This window comes from Populus euphratica, unplaced genomic scaffold, assembly GCF_000495115.2.
Source record: "Populus euphratica unplaced genomic scaffold, PopEup_1.0 scaffold5.1, whole genome shotgun sequence".
Classification (NCBI taxonomy): domain Eukaryota; kingdom Viridiplantae; phylum Streptophyta; class Magnoliopsida; order Malpighiales; family Salicaceae; genus Populus; species Populus euphratica.
Window position 1 is genome coordinate 4396184 of NW_011499848.1, and position 17514 is coordinate 4413697.

At 35.9% G+C, this 17514-nt stretch overlaps 4 protein-coding genes across 10 annotated transcripts in view; 2 read left to right on the plus strand and 2 right to left on the minus strand.

Annotated features, from left to right (window-relative positions):
* The first annotated feature begins 86 nt into the window (after positions 1-86).
* On the plus strand, positions 87-2982 carry LOC105117344 ((R)-mandelonitrile lyase-like). Of its 2 annotated transcripts, XM_011014981.1 has the most exons (4): positions 87-249; positions 300-467; positions 548-1192; positions 1331-2982. In XM_011014981.1, exons 2-4 carry the CDS (start codon positions 347-349, stop codon positions 2206-2208), a joined length of 1644 nt encoding a protein of 547 aa, XP_011013283.1. In that variant the 5' UTR covers positions 87-249; positions 300-346; the 3' UTR covers positions 2209-2982. The 2 variants fall into 2 exon arrangements, with proteins under 2 accessions (XP_011013283.1, XP_011013275.1); XM_011014973.1 differs by having other exon boundaries at positions 168-467.
* A 2447-nt stretch (positions 2983-5429) lies between these two features.
* LOC105117390 (E3 ubiquitin-protein ligase RNF181) lies at positions 5430-6193 on the minus strand. The gene has a single exon (XM_011015043.1). It carries the CDS (start codon positions 6102-6104, stop codon positions 5448-5450), a length of 657 nt encoding a protein of 218 aa, XP_011013345.1. The 5' UTR covers positions 6105-6193; the 3' UTR covers positions 5430-5447.
* A 1499-nt stretch (positions 6194-7692) lies between these two features.
* Positions 7693-10631, plus strand: LOC105117400 (uncharacterized). Of its 4 annotated transcripts, none has more exons than XM_011015060.1 (3): positions 8284-8437; positions 9032-9159; positions 9240-10631. In XM_011015060.1, exon 3 carries the CDS (start codon positions 9776-9778, stop codon positions 10478-10480), a length of 705 nt encoding a protein of 234 aa, XP_011013362.1. In that variant the 5' UTR covers positions 8284-8437; positions 9032-9159; positions 9240-9775; the 3' UTR covers positions 10481-10631. The 4 variants fall into 4 exon arrangements, with proteins under 4 accessions (XP_011013377.1, XP_011013362.1, XP_011013368.1 ...); XM_011015066.1 differs by lacking the exon at positions 8284-8437 and adding an exon at positions 8450-8637; XM_011015075.1 differs by lacking the exons at positions 8284-8437; positions 9032-9159 and adding an exon at positions 7693-7720.
* Positions 10632-11694: 1063 nt separating this feature from the next.
* LOC105117419 (beta-1,3-galactosyltransferase 15-like) overlaps positions 11695-17514 on the minus strand; it is a 6105-nt gene continuing 285 nt past the window's right edge. Inside the window, exons 2-9 of one of the 3 annotated variants that reach the window (XM_011015083.1) lie at positions 17464-17514; positions 14793-15977; positions 14064-14290; positions 13684-13965; positions 13191-13319; positions 12937-13116; positions 12364-12471; positions 11695-12240 (exon numbers count right to left, since the gene is read on the minus strand). In XM_011015083.1, coding sequence (XP_011013385.1) covers positions 12028-12240; positions 12364-12471; positions 12937-13116; positions 13191-13319; positions 13684-13965; positions 14064-14290; positions 14793-15552 — 1899 coding nt within the window. In that variant the 5' untranslated portion in view covers positions 15553-15977; positions 17464-17514 and the 3' untranslated portion in view covers positions 11695-12027. Of the gene's footprint in view, positions 12241-12363; positions 12472-12936; positions 13117-13190; positions 13320-13683; positions 13966-14063; positions 14291-14792; positions 16002-17077; positions 17263-17463 lie in introns of those variants that run through there. The other 2 variants (XM_011015090.1, XM_011015097.1) reach the window with 2 other exon arrangements.

Below are 17514 nucleotides of genomic sequence, written 5' to 3' on the forward strand. Positions count from 1 at the left end.
TTCAACAACTAACAAATTTATGTTGAAAATAGGAACGAATTAGAGAATATTAAAAGAAATTACAAATTAAATAATGAATGAGCAAGAAAATAAAAACATCGCTCAAACATTAAGTCTTCCCTGTGACCGCTGCCACAATAAAATAAAACAGTCCCATACACCATTACGATATGTATACATCCGTGATCATCCAAGATGCAGAGGAAAAAGAAGTCGGTCGGCACAATCAAGGGCTAAATCATGCCTGCTGCCGTCACCCGGACCAACGTAACAATGATGCCAAACTCGGTCATTAAACAGCCTATATTGGATAGTTGAAGACGTTTTGTCAGCTTAAGAAGTCCCTATGGAGTGGGAAATCAAAATACCAGAGATGGAGCTTCTATCAATTATTCATGGCCATGGGCTTGTAGCAGCTTTTATTTTTCTACTGATCAACTTGTTTCCGTCTTCTTCTTTGCCTCAAGGTATGATTTTTGGCTACCATGGCATCTTTTCAATTAGAAACCATCCTAATAGCTTCAATGATGTGCTTCCCTCATTATAGGAAACAGGCTCCCTTACATGACTTCAAACGTCAAAGAGGTATTAGGAAAGTCCTTTGATTATATAATTGTGGGGGGAGGCACCGCCGGATGCCCCCTAGCTGCAACTCTTTCAGAAAAATTTTCTGTGCTTCTGATAGAACGAGGAGGCTCACCGTATGAAAATCCTATGTTGTTGGATAAGAAGTACTTTGGCTTCCCATTTCTCCAAACTGACGAATTTTCATCTGTGGCTCAAAGATTTATCTCTAGAGATGGAGTTCCAAACCTAAGAGGACGAATCCTTGGAGGAACGTCAACCATAAATGCTGGTTTCTATAGCAGAGCCAGTGCTGACTTTATTAAAAGAGTTGGGTGGGATGAAAAGCTGGTGAAGGAGGCCTACGAGTGGGTGGAGTCTAAAGTTGTGTTTAAACCTCTGTTAACCAAGTGGAATTCTGCTGTTAAGTCTGGCCTTCTTGAAGCAGGAATTCTACCTTATAATGGTTTCAGCTGGGATCATATTGCGGGAACAAAAATCGGTGGAACTGTGTTTGATGCAAACAGAAAGAGGCACATCTCAGCTGATCTTCTAGAAAGAGGGAACTCAAGTAATATCGTAGTTCTTCTGAATGCTACTGTGAAGAATATCGTCTTCCGAAGGGATGGTAAGCAAATGAAAATACAGATACTGTTCCAACTCCCAACAATCTTTATACATGAGAGTGAAATTTCATTGAGTTCCAATTAATGTTGCATGGATAATCAGTCTCTTGATGCCTGTTTGTTCTATTTCTATGGCACAGATAAAGGAAAAAAGAGCATAGTTCGTGGTATCAGATTCATTAAGAGCAACGGCAGCATAAATCAAACTTACGAATCTTACCTTACCCAACCAGAGAATTCGAGTCCACAGGGTGATGTTATTTTGTCGGCAGGAGCGATAGGCAGTCCCCAAATTCTATTGCTAAGCGGCATCGGACCAAAAGAACATCTTGGGAACTTCAGCATCCCACTTTTTCTGGACTTGAAAGGGGTTGGACAAGATATGCAAGACAATCCTGGAATCATCTTGATCCCAAGGGCCAAACCTGAATATCGGCTACCAGAATCGCCTCAAGTTGTTGGCATAGCAAAAGACTTCAAATTCGTTGTTGAGGGATTTGTGCTCCCAGTAAGCTTCAATGCAACGACACTTATGCGAATTTCAATTAAGTTGGCATTTCCAGAATCGAAAGGGAAGCTCGAATTGAACAGCACAGACCCTAGGCAGAACCCTGTGGTGCTGTTCAACTATCTAGCAGAGGAAAAAGACTTGAGAGAATGTGTCCAGATGGTTCAACTGGTTAAGAAAGTAGCAAGGTCCAGGTCCATTGCTCGGTTCCTGGGAGCCAAACCCCTAATTAATGTGACATCCAATCCCAATGAGCTAAGAAACTTCTGCAGGAAGAACGTGAGGACTTATTATCACTTTCACGGTGGTTGTTCTATAGGATCAGTTATCGATAATGACTATAAAGTAATTGGAGTGAAGGGATTGAGAGTAATAGATGGCTCAACACTCTCCGAATCGCCAGGAACAAACCCCATGGCCACGCTTTTAATGCTAGGGAGGTACCAAGGGATCAAGATTCTCAGGGAAAGGGAGGATGCTTCTGCATTTGGTAACCAACAACACCCGTAATTAACGAACTCCCAACTTCAGCTATATGTATCATTTCTATAGATTTTAGACAATTTGCTGGGAAGTTCAGTCGAAGGAAATAATTCACCGTTTTATGGTTATTGTCCTTACTTACATTGCATGACTCATCTTATTCTGCTCTCCACAATGGTCAGAGAGTTCCCAATTACACTCTAGAACTAAATATTTTTTCTTGAGTTTAACTTACTGACCAACCAAAGAATAGTTTACCTATTAAATCGCTTTTCACATCTTCGTGACTTAAGAGTTAAGCACAACATTCTGCAGCAGTATCAATCAACCAATTAGCTGCGAAATCTTAAATTGACAGAGCGAGAAGTGACAGAATGCTTAAATTGCTTGTTCCCTGCGAAGTCTTCAATTTCAGAAAAGCGCATATGAAAAATATCAGAGCAAGCAATCACTATAGCTGCAAAATCATCAAATTTTAAATTTGAGCCTGTCCGTTGCTTTGCAGGGCACGCCACTCACAAAATGGATTTTCCTGTTGAAATGCCTTTGTTGTCTGGATACTCCAATTAATAATTCTACACCTCCTGTGGCAAAAGGTGAGAACGCTATCAGAGCCCTTTAAATTTAAACTTGGTGCTGCTTATTTTCTGTAACAATATTCATGTGGATTGTTCGACAACTAACGAATTTGTTTGTGTTGAAAATTGATGTCGGATTTTTAAAAAGTTGTCCACATCCTTTTCTGCAATCTCACAAAACAGAAAAGCATATGAGAGAAATAAAAGAGAAATGAAAATCAAAGCAGCGATCTTTCTTCTTTTCTTTTCTTTTGACCATTGCTACTGTTTTTAATTCTCTTCTCATCCAACCTCGACGCGAGATGGAAATTTCACGGCTGCAAAACGCTTGCAACGGCTGAACATTATTTTTTATGTAAAAAAATAGTCTGGCCCCTTAGCTAATTAAGACCTAACGAACCATATCTCGTTTAAATGCCATGACAAGAGTTTCTTATCAACATCTATACTTGAACAAATCATTACTATGATTTTGATCTGAGATGCATGTCACTGTTATATATATATATATATATTAGCCTTGAATCCTCCAGTAAACTCCATTTGCAATGAGAGCAGAAAATCATTTTAAAGACACGGAATATTTATTTCTCATTTCAAAGTCGTTTATTCATCTTTAAATCCCTAAACACCAACAACATAATGAGTAAAAGAATTATTATAACTATGACCGACATTATATTGGAAGATACATTATACCAAGGGGAGGCAGAAAAATTGCCGACCAGTGTTTTTGACAATGCAACAATGGCTGCTTTTTAAATAATTTTTTATATTTAAATATATATTAATGATATTTTTTTATTTTTTAAAAATTATTTTTAACATCAATACATCAAAATAATCCAAAACATATAAATTATATTAATTTTTAATAAAAAAAATTAATTTTTTTTAAAATATACGTTAAACCACGTTTTCAAACAATAATATAAAACAGGTGATAGAACTAGTGCAAAAGGGTAGTAGTACAGTTATGAACTGCAAACATGAGCAGATATGGAAGTTCAGAGAAGCCCCCACCACTGAAGTTTAAGATCAGGGAAAAATAAATAAATAAATTAGACTAACATGATATATCTACCCAGCTTGGATCTCAAAAAAATTGAATGAATACCCTCAATTACCCTGTCCTTGGGCTATTTCCACCTTTAACCCGTGTTCTTGACCACACCAGATCAGAAATCCCCCATTAATTATAATCATAATTTACCTTCTAATTAAATTTAAAAAATATCGGTTAATATGCATCCAAAAACATGACGCCGATCCATGCCTTCTTGGCCAAGAAGAGGGGTTGCTGAATTGGGTTAATCATGTTGGCCTTCCCCTTCAACTTCTTGGAAATTAAGAAATCTCGAACCAGACAACTTTACATCCCCTTAACATCGCACCTTCTGAAGTAGCAATCCTGCCAACAAGCTTTGCATTTCCAGAATCAAAAGGGAAAGCTGGAGTTGAACAGCACTGACCCTAGGAAAAATTTAACTATCTAGAGAAGGACAAAGACTTGTAGGAGTGTAGCCAGATGGCTCAGCTGGTTGAGAAACTAGCAAGGTCCAAATCCATTGCTGGGTTCCTGGGGACTAAATGGCACTATAGTTTGATGTCTCCTCGCATACTGAGAAACTGAGAAAGTTCTGGAAAAGGAATTTTAAGGACTTTCTATCATTACCATGGTGGTTGCATTGTTGGATAAGTTGTTGACATTGACCATAGAGTATATGGGATAAAGAGATTGAGAGTCGTAGATGGATATAAAATCCCAATGGCCACCCTCTACAAGAGATGAAAGACAAGCCTGCCGTTTTCATTTTTGGTAGACGCCAAACTACATTATCAGTTACTAGATACCCTAAGTTGGGGTGTAGCAAGACTTCAAATTCACTATACATTGCTCAGGGATTAATCCTACCACTAAGCTTCAATGCAATGATCACGCCAACGTTGCTCAAGCTTGCATTTTTCAGAATCGAAAGGGAGGCTAGAATTGAAATCCGAAGACCCTAGGCAAACTTACTGCAATACAACTATCAAACTGAGGAAAAAGACTGATGAATGTGGTAAAGACTGAAGTTGGAAGACAGTTTGAACCGCAGTCTGACAACCTGGAAAAGTCCGGCATGATGAACGCGAGGACTTTCATCACTTTCATGATGATTCCACTTTCTTGGAATCGCCAGGCACATATCCAATGGCTACCCCCTTTAAATGTTAGGCGGGTGTCAAGGGATCAAGATTCTCAGGTGCAGGGAAAAGGCCTCTGTACTCTATAGCCAACAAGACATCATTGAAAATTCTCAAATTAGCATAATGTATCAGCACCTAATAACTAACTGGAATTACAGTTGTTACAATCAATCTTTGAAATGATGGCACTGTCCATTGAAGTCCAGCGCATGCCCTAGCTTAACTTCTAATTTCTCAATCTAAGCTCCTAAATTTCATTGGAATCAATTCAAATAGCCATTCGTAACTACCCCTGCCTTCTTTACTATTCAAAGCAGATTCTTTATACAGCATGAACTAGAATGATTTAGTTATCCAAATATTTAATCACGGCACGTTTTGAAAAGTTAAATGCTCAAACACAGCTGCAACAATTGAAACAAATTTTCATTATTAACATTATTTAATTGAAAACATAAAATAGTATTACTGATATGTTCGGGGGGGGGGAGGGCAATCTTACAATAATCTCTCTTGGTCCTCCGTAGAAGAATCACTTGAAGGGTTTTCATTTGAATCCCCATTTCTCCTGCTACCATTTAAAGCAAAACTAACCCAAATCTCTCTTTCAACTCTCCTCTCTCTCCCTCCATCTCCCTCATCTCTTTTCTTCCCCAATTCCTCCTCGTCAACAGGCATCTTGTATCTACAAACAGGGCAATTCCCATGAATCTTTAACCACTTCTCTACACAACCACCGTGAAACCTATGCTTACAAGGCATCTCCTTTACCACGCCACCAAGCTCCCACTCCTCTAAACAGATAGCACACTCACCAACTTTATTATCTTCCCCTATCTCCACTTTTGGCATGGCCTCTATGGATGCTTTGGATGCTGGTGGTGGGCCATTCTTGTTACCTCTGTCTCTAAGTAAAGATTCAAGACTTGCGGCTCCACTAATCACCACCATGCCTTGAGTGAAAGGGTTTATAAGGATGATTCTTTCATTTGTGTCTGTTGTTTGTGGTGCTTCTTGATCTGGGTCACGTTGCTCTGTGGTGTTGGTGGAGGTGAACCCTAAAATAAAAGGTAACAACAAAGAGAGGTCCCTGTGCCTTAAAAGCCTCTCAAACACAGAAGATAACTCGGCAGGAAATTCATTCTCGGAGGCCATAACGAACTGCTACTGATAGTTAGATTTGGAGAAAGAGAGAGAGGAGACTTAGATTTCTTTGTGAATAGTATGAGATATTTGCAAGACTCAAGTGATGAAGCTTATAAGGGAAACAACGGTGTGGTGTGCCCACAGGAAAACAAGAAGCTTGTAGAAAGATCTGGAGCAAGACACGTTAACACGTGATGTTTATCTTCTCACCACCTAAAAAGCATGAGGTCCTTTGTCAATGGAGATTTTGATTTTGATGAGTCCCTCTATTATGTATATTATTTAATTATACCCTTTAATGTATAATTCACCCCCCAAAATCAGCTCTGGACAAAGGATTATTAAATTATTTTTCATACTAAAGGGAGTAATTAATTCATTTTGATAAATTACAGGAACTAATTAATATAATTGATTCGATACAGTAGTAGTGAGGCGAAGATAAAGACAGGCTATATTTGTTTTCTGGAAAACAGTTTTCAAAAAACTACTTTCTAAACTTTCCTGTGTTTGTTTGTCATTAGGAAAGTTGGTTAACAGAAAATATTTTTCGGTCAACAAAAAACACTTTCCAGTCAATAGAAAACACTTTCCGGTCAACGGAAAACACTTTCTGGTCAACGAAAATATTTTTTAGTCAAAAAAATTTTTTGCTTAATTTTCAGGAAAGTGTTTTTCTTTTTAGCTGTGTTTGTTTTCCGGAAAGTGGTTTTCGAGAAAACACTTTCCAAACTTTCTTGTGTTTGTTTTGCAGAAAGTGATTTCTGAGAAATTACTTTCTTGTGTTTGTTTGCTATTAGGAAAGTTGATAAAAAGTTGATAAAAGGAAAACACTTTCCAGTTAAAGAAAAATTTGCCTTGATTTTCAGGAAAATATTTTCCTGAAAAATTTGGGAGGAAAACACTTTCCGGAAGTTGTGAAAAGTTTAGAAATGTCATTATTTGCTGATTATATCAAATTTGATCCTCAAACTTTTGATTGCTATATATATTTTGTTTTGAATATTTATTTTTCAATTTCATTTCTTAAAATTTAATTTTTATATTTACTTTGGTCCTTATTTTTATAATTGTTATTTGCTTTTCTCCTATTAGTTTTTTATTGAAATTTTTTTCTATCAAATTTGGTTCTCGTTCTTTTGATTATTATTTATTTTATTTGAAATACTTTATGAAATGTTAATTATTATTATTTTAATTTCTTCATCTTTTTTTTAGATTTGATCTTTATTATTTTGATTATTATTTATTTTATTTGAAATAATTTATGAATTTTTTTTTTCAATTTCATTATTATTCAACCTTTTAATTTGTAAGATTTATTCCTTATTATTTTAATAAACTTGAGAAAAATAAAATATTAATAAATTATTTTCCAGTTCATTTTCCATGACATAACCAAACACTGGAAAGTGTTTTCCAGTTCATTTTCCATAACACTACCAAACATCGGAAAATACTTTACTTTTCAGGAATTTATTTTCCCCGGAATTCACTTTCTCGGAATTCACTTTCCTCGAAATTCACTTTCCAAAAGGAAACAACTTTCCTGCAAACAAACGGGGCCCAAGTATCAATCATTCTTTCGCTGCTTTTTTGTCATTTCAGGGATATCCGGGAATGCGGTATTTTTTAAAAGAAAATGTTTTTTTAATTAATTTGTTTATTTCTTTAATTGTTTTGATATAATAATATTAAAAAAATATTTTAATATATTTTTAAATAAAAAATATTTTATAAAAGTATCCATTTTTATTAATATTTCTACTGTTTATTTTATCTTTTACCCATTTCAATCAAGGAAAAGCTTCGTAAACTTTACACGCAAAACTACCATGGTTTGCACACACAGGGTTGTTAACGGATATAATCATTTTATTAAATAATTATAATCAAATTAACTTTTAATATTTTATAAACTTTTAACCCGATCTATTCAAAAAAAATCTAGATTCAAAAAGATTGAATATCTAATATTAAACTAATTTTTTTTATAAATATTACATATATTTATGAGTTGGGCATATAAAATCATTTATTTTTTGACTATTCTAAAAAAACATTTACAAAGATAGATAAATAAATAAATTACTTTACCAAATATATATATTATCCTGATGTGTACTTGAGATCTGGGATATTTATATTAATTTTTTTAATTTATTTTAACGGGTTGGGTTGCGTTTGGATAATGCGAATTCTAGAGAGCCCTAATATTTTATTTAACACCCCCTGGTAAGTTTTTGCTTTGAGAAGCCGAGTTTTTATTGAGTTGCTTGTTGAAAGAAAGAAAGGCGGAGGAAGTTGTAATCAACCAAGAGAACCCTGTGGGCCGAAGGGAGGTAGGTTCTTGTCAATTTGGAACCTTCGAGAATACCTGTCTCAGATTAGATGATTTTCATGGAGTAATCCAGATATATTTTATTACTTTTAAAAGAAGTATTACTCTGCTTTAAATTTATTGAATCAAGAGATTTTATGTTTTTTTTTTTAATTCCCAATATCTAATAGAAGTATGAAGGAATCCAACACCGAGGTCCAGGTAGACGAGGAGGGTACTTGTGTCTTGCTTGATTAACTCTCATAGCAATACTCACATCAACTGCGATTGCAAGTTCTATTTTACTGATTAAAATTACTATCATGTGCTATGTATAAAAACTGAACTGTTTAATTAAGCTATCCTGCTCCGTGAGCAGGAGGAAGAACGTCGTAGATGGATTGTGAACGGTTTTCCCTCATGTGAACAGAATTAATTATGAATATCTGATATGTTCTATTAATTTCTGTGTAGTATGTGTTAATTATTGTTGGCTTTCCTCTAGAACATGGATAGTTCTTGAACTGGTTTTTCTTGATTGTAAATGTTTGCTTATCGATTACTATCTTGATTTTCGATCTTTTCACCGGCTCAACGGCATGCGAACAAAATCAAGGCTCCCAGCTTTCTGTTCAACCAAACAGTTGTATGCTATGCCAGTAGATGACCAAAACAGTAAGTGCTTGCTTTATGGAAGCACTTTGCAAAAACCTTGACGCAAGCGATTCCCCTTGCAGCGCCACCGTAAGTGCTCTCTCATGATTAGAGAATCTCTGGGCAGAAAGAAAAGACTGTTACATTGCTTCTGATCATTGTTTTTGCAGGAATTGCTGCTGAATGTCTGAGCGAAGAGCTCACTGAGACCTGTATGGATCTTAAGATCAATGAAATATATCATCTTATGATCGCAATGGTTTTGCTCGCGGGGAGAGAATTATGCAAGCTTTTGAGATGGCAATTTCTCTTAACAGAGAGTTCTTCTTCTTCTTCTTCTTCTTCTTCTTTTCCTTTGAATTGTAGCTGTTTCTTAGAATCCAAATGATAAGCCAACTGATTAAAAGAGCTCTCTCTTCCTTCACTCCAATTCAATCTGGTCTCTAACGTATTTAAGTTAGGTTTTTTTTTTTTTTTTACATCAAGTGTATTAATTTCTGGGAACGGTGTGAAAGTGAATGGCAGCCATTCGGACTGGAGAGGCCGTCGCTAACCGTTTGACTGTTAGAAATTGAAATCTTCATACAGTTACTGTCAAACTCCTATAAAAGCCCAAACCCATTCATTTTTTGTCGATCTCTCAGCAAGAACTCTCTCTTTATTCCCCTCTCTTGCTCCAGATAACACTGTTTGTCATCCAGCGAAAATGGAGCAAACTCCTGGAGAAGAAATTGGAATCAGAATCTACACTGCATCCCCGCAAAATGAACCTAAATTAAACAAAATCTCCACCGGATCCCATCAAGATGATGAAACAAAACCATCAAAGCCATTATGCACCCTCACCAAAGCCCCTAAAGAACCAGGCAGCAAACGGAGAGCCGTGGCTAAAGGAGTGCAAAAAACAATCTCCAAGACATCCATGCTTGTTAACTTCCTTCCAACAGGCACCCTTTTGACATTTGAAATGCTTCTTCCATCAATATCCAAGAATGGAGTGTGCACACCTGTTGCTTCCCTAATGATCCATGTCCTTCTTGGTCTTTGCACGCTTTCCTGCTTCTTCTTTCATTTCACCGACAGTTTCAAGGGCCCAGATGACAAAATTTACTATGGTTTTGTGACAACTAAAGGGTTGGCTGTTTTTAAGCCTGGTCTTACAGTTGACGTGCCTAAAGATGAGAGGTACAGAGTTGGGTTTACCGATCTCGTTCATGCAATGATGTCGGTGATGGTATTCATGGCAATTGCGTTGTCAGATCATAGAGTGACCGAATGCTTGTTTCCTGGGCATGTTAAGGAGATGGGTGAAGTGATGGAGAGTTTTCCTCTCATGGTTGGTGTAATTTGCAGTAGCCTGTTCTTAGTGTTCCCTACTAGTCGACATGGCATTGGATGCATGTCTAATTGATTATCAGTGTGTTTTTGCTAGCATTATTAATTTTAGGGTGACTTCTTCTTCAAGGCTTCCAGTTCTGCCATTTCAGTATCGTTAGATCAGCTTTTGTTAAAACTTTTTATTCAATTGTGGAGTTAGAAATTATTGTATTTGCTAGTTCCTACTGCAGAGGAATTTTTTTTTAATGATCATAAGATTTTATTTTATTTTTTTTTCCAAAATGCGTTTAGAATTATATATTCGATTCACAAACTGGCAGGCACGGGTTCAATAGAAAATAATTTTCTTACCCACTAATCCGTCCAACATCCACTTAAATTAGATTATACTAGTTTTCTTGTCCATACTATTAGCTCGAGTAATTTTGATTGATCTCGGAAAAAAAAATCAAGTTTTTCAGGAATTTTTTAGATATTATTATTAAACTCAACATAGTATATTAATTTTAAAAACTCTTTATTTAACTTTTTTTCTAATTTGGTTTTAAATTATACTGTGCAAGAGTGTGCAAGAGTTAACTCAATTAGACTCAATTAATTTAATAAGTTCAAAAACAATTATAAACTCCATTGAACTTAAAAAAAAAAAAATATTTTTTATTTAATGATATAATAATAAAAATAAATATTTTTATAAATTAACAATCAACCAAATATTAAAATATTTATTTAAAACTACAATAATATCATTAAAAAAAGATAAAATAAATTATAACAAGATATTTATTTCAAATTGAAATAATCTCATAAAAAACAAAATAAAATAAATTATAATGAGATATTATTTAAAACTACAATAATCTCATTAAAAAAATAAAAAATTATAACAACTAATTCAAAATCAATAAAAAAAATTTGGAAGGCAGTTTTTTTTAAAAAAAAAAAGCTTAAAAAACAAATAACATGTTAATAATAATAGGTGATTCCCTATTTATATAAACAATGATGACTATTCAATTTTTTTTAGTTCTTGTTAATATATCAATTAATAATCATATAATAAGATTGATTGGGTTTTTATTTCTAGTTTTAAACATTATTACTATTTACCTAAATCATCTAAATTATATCAATTTTAATATAAATATTAATATCAATATAATCACATAAGCTAGGTACTTCCGAGTATTGTTCAAAGAGTGAAAGGCAGTGTTCAACCTCAAAAAAAAAAAAAAAAAAAAAAAACAAGGTAAAGGCAGTGAATTTTTTATAACACATACACAAGAATTGCTAAGGGCAAAATGACTATATTGCGACAAAAAGAATTTCTATAAACCGGTTACAAGACAGAAATCTTCTATACAAGGGCACCAATCTCTCCTACGTGCATCGTACGTGACTTGATGTAACAATCTAAAGTACAATATATAATAATAATTATACTAAGGCAACTACTTTAGTGGAAGGCCTTGAGCCAAATGCCCCCTCCCCTAGTTCTAAGCAGACTCTATTTGCTCAATCTGGTAAGCAAAATTTTCAATCACAAATTGGTTAAGGAGATTATTCTATTAATGCATGTGATTTTGTGGAGCCCTAATAACAGAAGGCGATCAATCAAGCTTATCGATCACCACAGCATCTAGCACCATTCCCTTCTTGAAGTTTCTGCCACAGGCAAAGCATTTCCCTAGGAGCTTGGTAGTGGGCAACAACATAGCCATCCCTGCACCCTTCATTATGGACCCTCCCTTCCATCTCATATTTGACTTCTAAACCCTCCTTTTTCATTTCAGCTATCCAGATGCCCATTGCTACATCCTCTAGCTTAAACATCTGTCACATCAACCATAAACAGTTTTCATTTTGAGATATATAGAATTGACTGTGGCTGGTTTGGAACAATAGAGTTGTTTTTCATTTTCTAACAAAGTACCAGACTGCAATTCGTTCTTATACCTTTAAACGGCCTTCTTTGTATCTCTTGTAAACTGCCTTGGCAATGTCACGGGACACAACGTAACCAGGACCATGTGCCCAGGGGGGATAGGTCTCTTCAGACCATTCCTTTTATAACATAAACAAAAAAAACGAGGATAAGGAAATAGAACAAGATCAAAAGCACTTGCTTTACAGTTAGATCATAAAGCTTCATTAAGAAGGTCGACTTCACATACATCTATACCAGGTAACCAAACCTTCATCTGAGCTAAACCAACCTAAAATTCTAGGGTCCTGCTTGGAATCCTAGTGATAAGAGTATTCACCAGATATTTTGTATATGATGGGTATTCATTTGTGATGTTTGTTTGGGTGAATCTGCAAACAATTGCGTTTATAGCAAATCACAAGTTCTGGTTGAACATCCAAATGTCGAACTAGCATGACAACTGTGCGACATTAGGAGAAGTTGAATATTTTTTGTTATAACATAGAATAAGCATGATCTCTCAAATTATTCCAAATCGGCAAAGTTAAAGGACAAAAAAACATTTGAAAGAAACTAGTGATCATTTGTGAGTGGAGAATTACCTCAGGGCTAATATACCACTTGCTTTCAGTACTCCTATGAGGCCGAGAGTCTGAATTGATTAATCCATAGAGTAACCCATGACTCACTTTGATCCTCTTTAAAGAAGCTAACACTTCATCCACACGAACAAATGCATCATCATCTGTCTTCATGACATACTTAGCTGATGCAACCTCCGTCTGTTAAACAGATGAGTTAAATGTGGCAAAGGTCCAGCCATCCATGTATATCTAGAGATGAGACAGATCTGTACCCCAAATATGCAGATAGCTAAAGTTTTAAATGTGATGAGGTTGTAGTAGTCAACAAAAGGCATCAGCTGTATGTCTCCATATGTCCGTGCTTCATTCCAGAGTTCCTCATTCACTATTTGATTTTTATGCTGCAGCACACACCTCAAATTTGTAAGTGGCCCAGCAAACAGATTTACATAATTATAACCTTACACCTTAAACTTTTGGTTTGTTCCACCAGAACAAGACATACACAAAACCAGTTATTAAAGGCTGTAATACAAATCGATGTTATCACTACTGAGACCACCATCCCAAAATGGCTCACATAGAAACTCCAGTCCTGCTATAAAAGGAATGCTCCTTTCATGGCAAGGGTCAACAAATTCTGCTTTCAAAGAGGTGCACAATCCTTAATCTGGAATTTTTTTTCTTTTCTCCAATTTTTTTATCAATATGAAATACTCCCGTAAAAGTTGATGCATGAAATGAAGGATTTTATATAAATCTCACCAGACCAACAAAAAAGCGCACTGCAACTGCCCCTGATCGCACTGCAGCATACTGCATCCATGTTCTTCGAACAGCCATCCTCCGCTTAAAATTGTTTGCTGTAGAAAAGACACCAATAAAGAGATCCAGTGTTTTTTTTGGAGAGAGAGGAGCTGATTTGAGCACTTCTAGGTCAATTGCATGCTCTGAATCCTCTGATGTAGGTAGACCACTAGCCACAACTGAAATTAGATTTAGGTCCCCAGAAATCCTAACTTCACTAACTAGCCATGGCTCCAAAGTCTGAACAGACAACAAAGCAGCGTGTGAATGAATCTGAAGAAACTGGCATGCTAAACAAAATTCCAAAAGTAACACAAAAGTCCAAGCAAGGAAATTACTTCACGATATGCAAAAGATGTTATGTGCTTTCCATCAACAGTCATCTGGATTCCTTCCATTCCCACTCTAAGCGTTGCAACAGATAGCTGACCTTGCTTAAATGGAAAATATCTTCTTGCTTTAGTTCCTTCCTGAAGTGACGACCTTCTTGAATGATCAGAATGCATGCTATTCACCCGAGTATCATTTCTGCCCACCATCTTATTACATTGATCCAGCTCGTCCACTGGCATATAAATCTAATAGAGTTATGACATAAAAGACTTAACAACCATGTCACTAACTTTAACTGACTTGGACTGGACAAAAGGTATAGACAACAGCAGCCAGATACCACATCACAAACTTCTAGTTCAATCACTTGGAAGGTTTCATCTAGATCCAATTTGATTAAGTGATCAATGTGTAAACATCCACTTCATTTCATCAATAACTGAGCACAAATTGGTTACCACTTTAACTTTCCACATTAAAAGTGGAAAATTACAGGAATCTCAGGGCGGAATTTAATTTCTATTAATAGGATGATGCAATATATAAAAACAATTTTACAGAAAGACCAGAGGAGAAAAAACAGAAGACAATAAAGAACTAGCAGATCAGGATACAGAAGCTGACCTTAACTGCTATTGATGAGCTATTAAACTTGAACAAACACAAAATAAAATTGCAAGCATAAACTTACTTGTGTTGCATTGGATATAAAAAAAAGTAGCTGAGGTTTCTACCTTTCTTATTCTTTTCAGGAGATGGAGAAGGACAACGCTCCTCTTCACCCCAGTCATGAGCCGCATTCCAGGTGTTTTGGACAATTACAGGATCCTCTGTAATCTTATCACCATGAAGCCTAACATTGTAATGTAAAATGATGGGTGGATCAGGCTCCCCTGGAAGTGCTTCCCCAGTTAAATCGATCCGAAAATTACCAAGAAGACCATCTGGAATGCTGATAATTGTGATGGACGAACCCTGAGTCAAGCCACAAGGAAGCCACAATTTATAACCACTATTATCAAGCTCTGTGGCATTCATTTTGTTAAGAAAGTGAGGACATTGTTTCTCTTTCACTTTCCTACTTGAACTTCCATTTGTATAACTAAGTCTTTCCTCTTCTGCTGAAGCCATCAGGCTGCTCCACGCATTTCCAGCTTCCTTAATAGCTTCTACTCCATTTGCTAAAACCTGAGCATGATCAATCAAGTGTTTCAGTAGATTCCATGTCTGCAGAGACTTTTGCTCTTCAATGGAAATATTTCTCGGAGCAAACAGACTGGAGACTATAGTATCTGTAGAAAAAACTTGAGAAGAAGTCTCTGGATTTTGAACTGCAGGTGGAAGAGCAGGATGCACCCATTCAAGAGGCTTGCTTGCATTGGAGGAGGGATTCAACAGAATATTCCCTCCGATTGGACTTTTCAGGAGACCATATCTAAGGATCAGTAACATGAACAAGGATGCAACCAGAACACCACCATACCACTTCTTCATTCTGCTATTTAGACCGAGGCGCCAAAAATCTTGAGGCCTATTTCTCTTGTGGTTGAGCTTAAAGGAACATATATCCCACAATTGACGATCTTCATGTGAATGAATCTCTTAAAAATAATTTTGCAATGGAACTCCAGAAGCTGAGGTGCTAAGAAAGAGGAAAAGATTGATATATCCAGAACAAACAGTTGACACCTGATTTTCAGTGAGAAAACAAACAGAATCTGAGATACAATTGTAGAAGGATCATTTCATTTTCAAAGAAGTTCTAGTTCCTCTTATTCTCAGTCATCTATCTGGTAGAGATGGCAACAAAGCATTGCAAACGTATACTTCAGTCCTGATAAAAAACAGCTGGATCGCTCAGGAATCAATGCCAACTTCACCACACAACTTCATTAAATGTTTCGCACAAGACTGTCAGGCTGCAGGAATCCAAATTCATTAATCTGTTAACAAGTAGAAAAGTTTGCTAGGAAAATGCTTAAATCAATATGCATGTGCCAAAAGATTAAGTAAAGCTACAGTTTCCATAAATGACCGTGTCATGCAAAATTTTAAAAGATAACCAAAATTTAGGAAAACATGCGGTCCATATGGTATTTAAGAAAATCAATTGTAGTTTTGAGGTAAGGCACACACAGAAACCAGTTTTAATGGAACACAGAAAGGAAACTTCACCTCACAGGAAAATGCAGTATAGCAATAAAAGTGGATGCAAGGCTTCCTTTTTTGAGCTGAGTTTCCTCAGAAAGTTTCAGAAAGGAGTATCAAACTGATCACAAGTAAATCAGTACTACACAACTCGAATCATTTCCAAGGTCAACAATCAAAACAAGAACCGCGGTTTTCTTTCGACTTCAAAATATCCAAAACTCACCATCTCCTTTAACTTTGATAAATTTCCCGAAAAAATGACTACCACAACATTTTTCATGAAGCCCATCATATTTATTGTACAAAAACACGAGAATAAGGAATGAGCCAACAAAGTCAATGCCTTCCCTAGCCCACTGCTATTGGTCCAATAGGGGGGAGCAGGTATTTTTTTAGTGGCTCTATTATAGTATATCACTTGATGACCAAAAAAATAAACAAGAAAAAGTTTCCTCCATTTAGAATTGTGTGATGACAGTTCTTTAACTTCTAGACCTGGTAGCGGCGAACAGACACAACCGGGTAATTACAATTACAGTTAACAATAAATACTAACCATGGAACCGAATGACGTGAGGACCCCTTTAGATTTAATGCTTGATTATAAAACTAATACTCATAGATTTTGACCAAATTTGAATTTGCCAAATCGCTTCAAGATGGTCTATTAATTATGTTTCTTTACTAATTATACAAACTTGGCTCATAAATATCAAAGCGCGTTTCCTTTTAAAATTACAAAAAATGCCATTGAAAGGCTTGACCAAAATAAGTCAAGAAGACACCATTGACACGGCAAAAAATCAAAAATAGAAAGCCAGAAAAAAAATAATCTTAGATGCTTGATTAGTCTAGAAATCTCACGCACTGGTACAATCTCCCCGTTTGTTTCCCGGGGAAAAAACTAGAGAATAAAATCACGAATCTCAAAACAGAAACACCGATTAGTACACATCAAGACAGCAGCCAGCTTTCCTCAAGGAGTCTTTTCAAACTCCAAACAAAGAACAGAGTACCTTCTCGGCTGCTCGATTTCCTCAGAAACCAGGTAGACTTTATACAGATGAAATAAAAAGAAAAGAGAAAACAAGACAGATCCAAGGAGAGTGCAGCAACTCAAAATTAAAGCGAGTTTTGAACTAATTAATCGATAATGTAAAGAAATGAGTAATAAACAGAGCTACGGTACAGCAGTAACCGCTTCGAGTAACTGAACAGGGTAGTAAGCTTAGACGAAAATAAATAAAAACAAACCTGTTTTTTTCCCTTTATAATCTTGAATCTGCAGAAGAAGAGAGAATGCCG